The sequence below is a fragment of the Anabrus simplex genome, chromosome 10, assembly GCF_040414725.1.
Source record: "Anabrus simplex isolate iqAnaSimp1 chromosome 10, ASM4041472v1, whole genome shotgun sequence".
Lineage (NCBI taxonomy): Eukaryota > Metazoa > Arthropoda > Insecta > Orthoptera > Tettigoniidae > Anabrus > Anabrus simplex.
The window spans coordinates 30,726,779-30,739,506 of NC_090274.1; the positions used below are offsets into that span (position 1 = coordinate 30,726,779).

Below are 12,728 nucleotides of genomic sequence, written 5' to 3' on the forward strand. Positions count from 1 at the left end.
TTTAAATCACTCTTCTGATTGCCCTTCCGTGACCCATTCATGCCCTTTCACCTCTGTGATCCACAAAAACAAAGTAACAACTTCAATGAGTGCTTATCGTCAAACACTTCAGAGATTATATATCTAACTCAACAGTATAAAAATAAACCTGTTAAATACTCACAATCCAAACCAATCCTTTCTGTCCAGTCTGTGGCCACAGAACTGAAGGGTTACTTCATCTCTACAAGTTGCCATCTCCTCCACAGTCACTATCAGTTCTCCTCTGTGAATTCCTGCCCCTTTGAGTTTCATCTTGAGTGTACCAGCAGCCACGAGCTAGAACATTACAGAACGAGTTAGCACAAAAGATCAATCCTGATTTCAGTAAAACTCTGTTCACAGTACAGAATATGGACAGTCATTTTATGGGCATTTTATAAGAAAGTAGGAATTGACTGGAAAGATAGGAGGCTCATCTGGAAAATTTACAAGAACCAGTGTACCAATGTAGCAGTCCACTCTCACCATACCTTTTCAATTTTTTAATTGAAGAAGCAATATGTGTTTTAAAGGAATAAAGACAAAAGGGAAAAGAATCCACAGTATTAGATTTGCTGATGACATTTCCACAGTAGCAGACTCTGAGAAGGAATTAAAATAGAATGTTGACAGTTCTGCGTGATACATTGAAACATTACAAACTTAAAATCAATAATAAGAAAACAAAAATTTTAGTTGTGAGGAAAGATGCCAGGGAAGTTAATAAAAAACATAAGTGTTACGGGGATACCGTGGTTTACAGAGGTGAAAGAAGGTGCGGCCATGAATGGGTGGATATAAGACAGTCAGAAGATTAATTTAACACTTTTTCTTTTTTTTTGCTACGGGCTTTACGTCGCACCGACACAGATAGGTCTTACGGCGACGATGGGATAGGAAAGGCCTAGGAGTTGGAAGGAAGCGGCCGTGGCCTTAATTAAGGTACAGCCCCAGCATTTGCCTGGTGTGAAAATGGGAAACCACGGAAAACCATCTTCAGGGCTGCCGACAGTGGGATTCGAACCCACGATCTCCCGGATGCAAGCTCACAGCCGCATGCCTCTACGCGCACGGCCAACTCACCCGGTAATTTAACACTTTAAAGTCAGAACTATATTTCTTTCTCTGCTATCTTTTGGGTTTCTTTTCAAAGTCTAAACTTTACAATTCAGGTACAGAAGTTCATAAGATTGAATAACAATTTTAGAAAATCGAATAATAATCCATTAACAACTTTGAGCTTGAAGCTCCCCAATTATAAATTCTCCATGAGCACTGCGACTCCTTTCAACAAACAGTCAAGGAGACGGATCTCCCATTTCTTTTACACCAATAGTACAAACATCTTCGCTCTATCAATTATCTGGGAGACTACACTCCAAACATAATGGCATTCCAGGCTTCCAAATGCACTATTCAACCTTTACACTTAAGAATCTGTTTTTGACAATTCACACTTCCCCGGCCTATCAAAGGCACAACCTACATTTAACAAAATCAAACAGTATTCACTGTCTTAAAAAAATGATCAACAGTCTGATACCTTTAACATGGAGTTAAACATGGGTAACAAGTTCTCATTCTACAGGGCTTTTGGAAAAAAAAAAAAAAAAAAAGTTAAATAACTGGCACAAAAACCTAAATGGTAAGGAGGCGAACTCTTGCACTCCTAAAAATTTACAATTGAATGCGTAAAACCCTACTTGGGCTTATGGCCTGACGTTACAGAGGCTAAGTCTATACTACCGAGGTGACTAGATGGAGAAACATATTTACATTCCAGAAATTACAAGATAGAAAAAGTTACAAAGCCATAGTCACCTCAAAACCAAGTTGAGAGGGAATATGAGAGGGTACCTCACTCTCTATTCCCTGATTTTGGATGAGTTCTTTCGACTAGTATGAAGTTTACATTTAAGGTTTGAAATTTACACTGGAGAAAAGAAAAGTTACATTACTAAAGATCTGGAAACTTCCCCTAGGGCTAGTTTTGAAAGACTATAAGATTTTAATCAGGATCTGCCATTACCTTGAGCTGGTGGACCTCTCAAAGATGGACAAGGTGCCCCTGTCTCCTTTATAAACACACATTGTAAACTGGAGCGATCAATAAGACAACCTGGTCCGAAAATGTGCCAGCTTTTACAGCCGTGGGGAAGTTCCAGAAAACTCTGGGCTAAGGCCTGATACAGCCCCAATTCTGACCAGAAAATTTTGATGGATGAAAAATAAATACCGGTATATAAAAATTTCTATTGACCAACATCTTAAGTTAGTGGGAAGAGACAGAAGTGTTGTAAACTTTAACACACCAAAAACAAAGAATAAACAATTCAGTTTAGTAAAGCTTAACATGCAAAGTTACTCTACAATTTTAATAGTCAATCTTCAAACCAGAGGGCATAACATAAGTTTATAGTAGCGACATCTGTAGAGGAATGTCCAAACTTCTTGTATTAGTTGTTGCAAACTTCATATATCACATGGCATTCTCCAAAGCGCTTAATATAAATGTATCGGGCGGATGTACCTCCGGTACAATAAGAATAGGAAATTCCAAAATAGAACAAGTGCAACATTTCTGTCACTTAGGAAGCGTTATAACTGAAGACTATAGATACACCAAGGAAATCAAAAGAAGATAAGCTCTTACTAAACAGGCCTTTCAAAATAATAGAAGTCTTTTAACAAATACACATATAAGTTTAGAAACAAGAAAGGCTTTTGTAAAGTCCTTTGTCTGGAGTGTACTACTTTACAGTTGGGAGAGCTGGAATATTAGAAAAAAGTAAAGAGATTCACTGGAAGCAACTGAAATGTGGATTTGGAGGAAAGTGATGAGGATATGCTGGACTGAAAAAAAAAAGAAAAAAATCAAGATGATCTAAAGGAAATCAATGAGCAATGGAGACTGATAAAGGATATGGAAAGAAGGAAGATAAAACTTGTAGGTCATATCCTGAGATGTAAAGACTTTCTAGTGAACGTCTTTGAAGGAAAAATACTAGGAAAGAAAGGAAGAGGAAGACCAAGGAAGACATACTTCGAGGATGCAAGAAATTTGTTGGGATGTAAATGAAATGGAGTATGGCTTTCAGTGATGGGAGTGTCCGAGGACAAGTTCGGCTCGCCAGATGCAGGTCTTTTGATTTGATGCCCGAAGGCACCCGCGCGTCGTGACGAAGATGAAATGATGATGAAGACGACACATACACCCACCCCCCCCGTGCCAGCGAAATTAACCAATTAAGGTTAAAATTCCCGACCCTGCCGGGAATCGAACCCGGGACCCCTGTGACCAAAGGCCAACATGCTAACCATTTAGCCTTGGAGCCGGACTGGGATGTAAAGACCGCAAGGAAGTGTAGAGAACAGCAGAACTGAGAGGAGAATGGTTGTAGTGACAAGGCTTAGCCTTTAGTGTATGATGATGATGATGATGATGATGATGATGATGATGATGATGACGACAATTATGATGATAATTTTATAGGCATTGTCAATGTTCAATAAAAAGATTGTCTGCTAAGAATTTAAACACACTGTCAGATCTCAAGGCCTAATAAGTCTACACGGAAGCTCTGAAAGAGTGCCAATCTTGAACTTACAATATTTGTTTCTGTTTCATGTTACACTCACATGGGGAATCCATACTGTGGCAGACACAGATACTGTCAAGCTTTTGGAACATTAATCTACATGTGTATAAAATCAACATCTATATGGAAATTCTCTTGAAGGGGCTTTAATTTCCAAGATTTTAGCATTCCTGTTTTCAAACACCAGTTATAAGCATACAGAATATATAAATGTATTTATTTAATTGTATGGTGAAGTTCTTGAGAAAGCATGTGCTAAGAGTGTAGAAACATTGGTCATTGGCCATCGCCTCAGATGGGCAGGACATATGCGCCGTATGAATGACACCAGACTACCGTGCCAGATCCTCTATGGTGAACTTAGCTCGGGTTCAAGACCACGGGATGCCCCCCTGAGATGTTTCAAAGACCAACTTATACAAACTTCCAAGGTGGCAGAAATAAACCCACAAACCTGGGAAACACTTGCCAAGGACCGTTTACTTTGGCGGCAAAGTGTCTGTGCCTCAGTTCAACACTTCAAACAAGAACGCCGCAGACATGAAGATATTAAGTGACAGGAACTATCTTCTTTTTTGCTAGTGGGTTTACATCGCACCGACTCAGATAGGTCTTATGGTGACGATGGGAGAGGAAAGGCCTAGGAGTTGGAAGGAAGCAGCCATGGCCTTTATTAAGGTACAGCCCCAGTATTTGTCCGGTGTGAAAATGGGAAACCACAGAAAACCATCTTCAGGGCTGCCGACAGTAAGATTCGAACTCACTATCTCCCAGATGCAAGCTCACAGCCGCGCGCCTCTAATTGCACGACCAACTCGCCCGGTACGACAGGAACATAAACTTCGCCAAACCCAGCCAAGATCTCCCTTGTCCTTCAGCTGCGTGATGTATGGACATATGTTCTAAAGGAAGTGTAAAGAGATAATGTACAAAATGTATTATGCACCCATATTGACGTAAGCAGCTGAAACCTAAACAATGACAAGTAGGGAGGAGAGTAGAATTCAGGCCAGTGAAATGAAATACCTCAGAAGTATGACAGGAATGATAAGGAAAGCAAGAAAGAGAAGCAAAGATAAGAGAAAGGAGGACAAAATGGAAAACCTAAACGAGAGAATCAATAGGAACAAACTAAGATGGTTTGGATATGGAAAGAGGATGGAGGAGAAAAGAATACCAAAACAGATGATGGAGATGAAGTTCGAGGGAAAGAGAGCAAGAAGAAGAAACCTGAGCTGGGACAAAATGATGGAAGAGGAACTGTGGAAAGAGACAGGAAGGTGGAGAAGTGCCACAAATGCCCCAACCCAGTAGTAGGTGGATAAGGGGAAAGGATGATGATGATGATGATTATGGTGAGCACACAGAATAGACAAAACACAAAACTACACATTAAAGTCCGCCTTCTGCAGCCATCTGATAAGCATCAAAGATGAGACTGTACAGGTTTAATGCTTCCAAGGAAAGAACACACAGCGCAGTACAGTCTATTACACTCCGCGAAATTGTAGGGATACGTCGTTTTACAGGGGTGAGGAGTAAGGAGGGAGCTACCTTGGTTCCAGAAACACTGCCAACTGAATGGAAATGGTATCTGATGTGAATCGATAGCATGACTGACCGATATGAAATTTCTAAACCTTTATTATCTTAAGCCAACAACTGTGTCATACACACACATCATATTATATAACATTTCTTGATGCAAATCTCGTTCCTAGCATGAATTCTCAGAAAAACCACTTCCACAATCACAACAACAGCACTAGTACCTAAACTGTACAAAAGATGTCTCACAGCGAATGTATCATCAGCATAGATGAACTCTGTAGATCTGGTTGTTGTTAGGGCTAAAACCGATTCTTCTAGTAGGTTGTTAATAACTGTAGTTTTATCAATTATTAAGATATTCCATCTTGCTGGGCAGGGCAAGGGGCAGGGGCAGGGCAGGAGACAGAGGTAATGCTTGGTTCATTTTGCATAATCATTTCCCAGCCCCAGTAGGCAGTGTACACTTTGTTCTGCATAATTTGACTACTATGCAAACCCTGTAGAAAGAGAAGATGAATTTTTACCAACTTAATCTATTACAGAACTATTTAAAATAGTTTTACTTGAATCTGCCTTGTCAATACACCTTATAATGAAAAAAAAACTATTTTACCATACATGTTTCAGGAAGTCATCCATTCCCTTCATCAGTGATGTCAATTCAGTAAAGAGTGCAAGTCAATTCGGATCAAACAACCATATTAACCTATTATGGTTAAGTTTATCAACAGTTGTACCAACTTGTTGCTACTACACAGGTGTGAACTACACATCGAAGTAGGAAGGGGCATATTGTTTGCTTCGTTCAGTATTTTATTCCACTTACAATGTTGTGAGTGAAGGAATACACAATTGTGGGGCAGCAGCATTGCATCTTCGAGCATGTTAAATAATAAAGAACGTTACTGCGACCAACAGACGAGAAGAGAAACGATCTGGTGCATTCCCTGACTGACAAGTGTGTTTTAATTACAGTGTGTACAATTACAGCTGTTTAATAAAACAAACTGTGGAAATTGCCTGTAAGAGGCAAGGACAATGCTGTGCGAGTCGAACAAGGAAACTTGTGCATACACGCGGAACGTTATCACATTTCCCTCCCTTCCCTTCTTTTCCCTGAAGTACGGCAGTAGCCTGTGCTTTGGCATAGCAAATACGGCGAGTTCGTCAATTTGAATTGTGCGACCGGAAGTAACAAAGCAAAATTATTTTCTTGAAAAGAAAAAAAATTTTCTTCGCCAATCCGATTCCACCATCATTTTTAACATAGCACGAACAGCATCCCTGATTTTTTTTGTCAGTATGTAGTTCTGATACACTCTGTATAATTAATAATGTTACTCATAAACTGGGCCGATGATCTCAGATGTTAGGCAAATCACTGAGTGTTAGGCTAGCACTGGTAAAGTACCCTGCTCTCGTGCGACTAAAAAGAATCTTAATTATTTGAAAAAATAAAATACATTTACCTGTCCCAAAGTACACTCACAGCATCCTAGGAAGTCATGCTGTTCCAGGTCAGCACTCTCGTTATCGATGTCGTAGACAGAAAACTTCAGCGCCTGCTGCTCCTCAAACCAGTATTGAAGGTGAATCTATAAAATTAAAACAAATAAAATCATTAGTCAATGAACAATATATAAAAGAAATGAGATATGGAATTACATAGGAAGTTTTCCTCTTGCATCCAAGTAGGGAATGGAAGATCAGACTGAAATCAAAACCCTAATTTATTCTAGCTGATGATGACCCTTAGGGGAAGAAATATGTACTAGATTCATAAATTATATATGTATTGAATAGGCGGACAACTTAAATATAATATTTAAGTTATTCTTAAATATTCTTTACTTGATATACAGTACATTGTGACCCTAATGTTTAAATTTCAGTGAATTTTGCAAGAGAGGAAAATAACATTTCACATTGTTGGAAATAACATTCTCCCTGATTTAGTGTGTTTAAATTGCCTTAACAGAATATCTCTTTGAATACTGATGTTTCGTAACCGAACTCTATAGCTTCAGTCGCTTAAGTGTGACCGGTATCCAGTATTCGGGAGATAGTACGTTCGAACCCCACTGTCGGCAGCCCTGAAAATGGTTTTCCGTGGTTTCCCATCTTCACACCAGGCAAATATTGGGGCTGTACCTTAATTAAGGCCACGGCCGCTTCTTTCCCATTCCTAGGCCTTTCCTATCCCGTTGTCGTCATAAGACCTATCTGTGTCGGTGCGACGTAAAGCAAAAAGAAAACATGTTTCTACAGATATTTCAAATCACAATATCAAAATATTGTATATACGAGTTTTGAAACTGAAATGCTTTAGCCTCATGTTACTAAATGGGGTTTAGAAAGCCATTTAGAAGGAGTTATAGAGGCTAGTCATACTTCATCACTCGAGATGAATCTTGATTTCAAAAGAAAATATCCACAGGAAGGTTTACAATTAGACTCATGAAGTGTGTGAGATTATCATAGTTATGAGAGTATTTAAAAAAACCTTACATCAAGGAAAGAAACTCACCTTTTTGGCAAAGTTTGGATTTAGTGTGTTCATAATAGTCTCTGTCCGACTGATCTCTTGCCAGTCTGCCTGCAGATACGATTTGAGGTATGTCACACACATTGGATCAGATTTGGAAAAAACATCTGCATCAACAAGGTTCCTGCAAAAAAAATTGAAAACAATAACATTAGTCAACAATATTCAGAGGTTCTTTTCAGTATAATGACACTTGGCACATTTAATATCCCCTCAACAACTGTTCGTTTTAACAGACATTAAAGTGCCAGAATCTTAATTATTTGAAAAAAAAATAAAAATAAAAAAAACCACACACACACACACACACACACACACACACACGCACGCACGCACGCACGCACACACGCACACACACACACACACACACACACACACACACACACACACACACACACACACACACAGATGTAAAGAACTCTACATTGCACGCAACTGTACCACAGATTGATCCGACAATGAGGAGTATAGGAACTGAGTAGAAGTTTGGTTGAAGGAGCTATACCAAATAAATGGAAAGTTGCTATAGTAGCCCCTATGTATAAAGGAAAGGGTGATAGACATAAAGCTGAAAATTACAGGCCAGTCAGTCTGACATGCATTGCATGTAAGCTTTGGGAAAGCATTCTTTCTGATTATATTAGACATGTTTGCAAAATTAATAACTGGTTTAACAGAAGGAAGTTTGGGTTTAGGAAAGGTTATTCCACTGAAGCTCAGCTTGTAGGATTTCAGCAAGATATTGCAGATATCCTGGATTCAGGAGGCCAAATGGACTGTATCGCGATTGACCTATCTAAGGCATTTGATAGGGTAGACCATGGAAGACTACTGGCAAAAATGAGTGCTATTGGACTAGAAGAAAAGAGTGACTGAATGGGTGGCTATATTTCTAGAAAATAGAACTCAGAGAATCAGAGTAGGTGAAGCTTTATCTGACCCTGTAATAATTAAGAGGGGAATTCCCCAAGGCAGTATTATTGGACCTTTACGTTTTCTTATATATATCAATGATATGTGTAAAGAAGTGGAATCAGAGATAGTGCTGTTTGCAGATGATGTTATTTTGTACAGAGTAATAAATAAGTTACAAGATTGTGAGCGGCTGCAGGGTGACCTCGATAATGTTGTGAGATGGACAGTAGGCAATGGTATGATGATAAACAGGGTTAAAAGTCAGGTTGTGAGTTTCACAAATAGGAAATGTCCTCTCAGTTTTAATTACTGTGTTGATGGGCTGAAAGTTCCTTTTGGGGATCATTGTAAGTACCTAGGTGTTAATATAAGAAAAGACCTTCATTGCGGTAATCACATAAATATGATTGTTAATAAAGGGTACAGATCTCTGCACATGGTTATCAGGGTATTTAGGGGTTATTGTAAGGATGTAAAGGAGAGGGCATATAAGTTCCTGGTAAGACCCCAACTAGAGTATGGTTCCAGTGTATGGGACCCTCACCAGGATTACTTGATTCAAGAACTGGAAAAAATCCAAAGAAAAGCAACTCGATTTGTTCTGGGTGATTTCTGACAAAAGAGTAGCGTTACAAAAATGTTGCAAAGTTTGGGCTAGGAAGACTTGGGAGAAAGGAGACGAGCTGCTCGATTAAGCGGTATGTTGACATAGATGTTGATTCCCATAGGGAATCTGAAATATTTGTCCTGAATGAGTAAATTTATAATACCAATATAAATGGTCCGTCATTGGACATTATAAATTTTCCAGCTAACTCATTCTTGGTTGCCAGCGTTTCGCCCTCGTGTGCTAGGGTGGGCTCATCAGTTGGTACCTAGCACACCTACCAATACGCTGGCTAGTGCATACCGTGGAGGCCACTGCGTAGGCTAACTGGAGCCACCGGCAGTGCCAATGCACTAAGAGACTTTGTCTCATTATCAAAAATTGATGCCTGCTTGGCCATCAGATGACATAGATGTTGATTCCCACAGGGAATCTGAAATATTTGTCCTGAATGAGTAAATTTATAATACCAATATAAATGGTCCGTCATTGGACGGTATGCACTAGCCAGCGTATTGGTAGGTGTGCTAGGTACCAACTGATGAGCCCACCCTAGCACACGAGGGCGAAACGCTGGCAACCAAGAATGAGTTAGCTGGAAAATTTATAATGTCCAATGACGGATCATTTATATTGGTATTGTAAGCGGTATGTTCCGAGCTGTCGGTGGAGAGATGGCGTGGGAGGACATCAGTAGACGAATAAGTTTGGATGGTGTCTTTAAAAGCAGGAAAGATCACAATATGAAGATAAAGTTGGAATTCAAGAGGACAAATTGGGCAAATATTTGTTTATAGGAAGGAGAGTTAGGGATTGGAATAACTTCATCATCATCATCATCATCATCATCATCTGTTTACCCTCCAGGGTCGGCTTTTCCCTCGGACACAGCGAGGGATCCCACCTCTACCGCCTCAAGGGCAGTGTCCTGGAGCTTCAGACTCTTGGTCGGGGATACAACTGGGGAGAATGACCAGTACATCGCCCAGGCGGCCTCACCTGCTATGCTGAACAGGGGCCTCGTGGAGGGATGGGAAGATTGGAAGGGATAGGCAAGGAAGAGGGAAGGAAGCGGCCGTGGCCTTATGTTAGGTACCATCCCGGCATTCGCCTGGAGGAGAAGTGGGAAACCACGGAAAACCACTTCCAGGATGGCTGAGGTGGGAATCGAACCCACCTCTACTCAGTTGACCTCCCGAGGCTGAGTGGACCCCGTTCCAGCCCTCGTACCACTTTTCAAATTTTCGTGGCAGAGCCGGGAATCGAACCCGGACCTCCGGGGGTGGCAGCTAATCACGCTAACCACTACACCACAGAGGCGGACTTGGAATAACTTACCAAGAGAAATGTTCAATAATTTTCCAATTTCTTTGTGATTATTTAAGAAAAGGCTAAGAAAACAACAGATAGGGAATCTGCCACCTGGGCGACTGCCCTAAATGAAGATCAGTAGTGACTGAAAAAAAAAAAATTCAATGCTGACTTGTTACTGTATCTATCCTATTATGTGTTCCTATTGTAACGTGTTAGCAGGCAGATAAATGAACACAGAACTGGAAGTGTTTACCTCTAAAATTTATGAACTAATACTAATTCTTACACAACTATACAGGCACATTATGACCACAACTTACGCTACTCAGTACACACAATTACACTCGTTTGCGCTCTCTCTGTTTTCATATGATATAAGCTTTATGTTGTCCATATTGATGATTCCCTAATTTAATCTATAATTTAAATTTTCCAAATGATCAATACAATAATTTAAATTTCAATTATATTTATATTAAAAACACTAGGACTAGTTTCAAACCTTCGAAGACTAAAATAGCACTCTTAAAAATGTGTTAATAGATTGTATCACAGTTGTTGCTGTCCTAAAATGTCCGCTCGTTAGTTAAAACAGTTTAAGCTTGTTGTGCACCAGAAAATGTTTCTTCAAAAATTATGAGCATGCTCAGACTATACAAAAAAATGTAATTTTTAGCCGTGCTGTAGAACTAGCTTTGGCAGGTATGGTTTACTGCATTATATTGTTAGACAAAAGTTGACCTGAGGGAATATCCTTAGGTGCTATGGTGATTAGTGGTAAAATTTAGAAATGTCATAGATTAAGGAACTGCCAATATGTGTAGCTATTTCAAGTCTGGGCTGATAAGTTGGTAGATGTCTAAAAAGAAGGAAAACTAAAGTTGAAGAATGCTGTGTCAAGTATAAATTCACCGGGCGAATTGGTCATGCAGTTAGCGGCGCACAACTGTGAGCTTGCATCCAGCAGATGGTGGGTTCGAACCCCACTGTCGGCAGCCCTTAAGATGGTTTTCCGTGGTTTCCCATTTTCACACCAGGCAAATGCTGTGTCTGTACCTAAATTAAGGCCATGTACGCTTGCTTCTCACTCCTAGCCCTTTCGTATCTCATCGTCGCCATAAGACCTATCTGTTTCGGTGCAACGTAAAACAAATTCCAGAAAAGTACAAATTCTCTCTCTGTTCTCACACTTCAGCCATACTAATTGTTCACACTATTACTTACAGATTAACAGAAATCACACCCACTGACACTAATAAGCAAAAACAATCGCATCATTATTCTCACCATCATTATTACAGCCACTCAGTTCACAGCCTGCGCACAACAGTCTCGCAATCCTGTAAGACATACATTATCCATTCACTCCAACAGTCTTGGTTCACTGTCCCTTGCAGATCCCACTTCATCAGACACAACGCTCACTTCACAGCAGCTGGACTAAGAGACTCAACTCCTCAGCAGCAGACAGACAGAATGAACACTCGGTTCCACGGACAGACCACTCACAGAGACGACACACAGATTGCCTCCTCAACTCAGGCTGAACCTCAACTTGAACTGTCACTATCCAGAGCAGCACTCACTTTCACCCGAGATGCATCTGGCCCTCCTTACATAGGGAGACCAGTGGTACCAGAACAGTCCGGAAACTGGATGAGCCCAGAAAACTCTTGGCACCCAATCGTCTCAAGATTTTTGTTAATTGCTAGAAGCTCGCAGAGAGACGAAAGGGAGTTTGGCACATCCCGCTACAAGCTCCTCCTTCCTAGAGTGGACATGCAGGCAGCAGCCATTAGCCCAGCTGTGATGTCATTGTGGGCGGAGCCAGACCAGCTCACTACACTCAACTCAGAATTCACATGACTGATACTGTCACAATATTTATGTTTCTATCTTTTCATATATGACCTAATTTGTCACTTGTCTGTTCCTTTTCATTACTTATATAAGATATTTATTTTACTTGCCCACTTTATTTTCGTTGGACAGAACCATGACCCATATGCTCTCAAGTGAAGCCAATGCTCGGAACTAATGCAGAGAGGATGGAACTTCGATGCCCGGGTTTGATTCTCCGAAGCTATTCATCCATAAGATTTCTATCCAAAACATCTATCCAAAACATATTTGTGGGGCATGATTTTTATACTTAGTACACTGTCGATGCCCGCGA

The 12,728-nt window shown here is 40.3% G+C and overlaps 1 protein-coding gene across 1 annotated transcript in view; it reads right to left on the minus strand.

Moving 5' to 3' along the window:
- Positions 1–12,728, minus strand: part of LOC136881779 (copine-8) — a 45,851-nt gene that overhangs the window by 16,110 nt on the left and 17,013 nt on the right. The window contains exons 3-5 of the mRNA XM_067154217.2: positions 7,699–7,840; positions 6,641–6,766; positions 164–318 (exon numbers count right to left, since the gene is read on the minus strand). Coding sequence (XP_067010318.2) covers positions 164–318; positions 6,641–6,766; positions 7,699–7,840 — 423 coding nt within the window. The remainder of the gene's footprint in view (positions 1–163; positions 319–6,640; positions 6,767–7,698; positions 7,841–12,728) is intronic.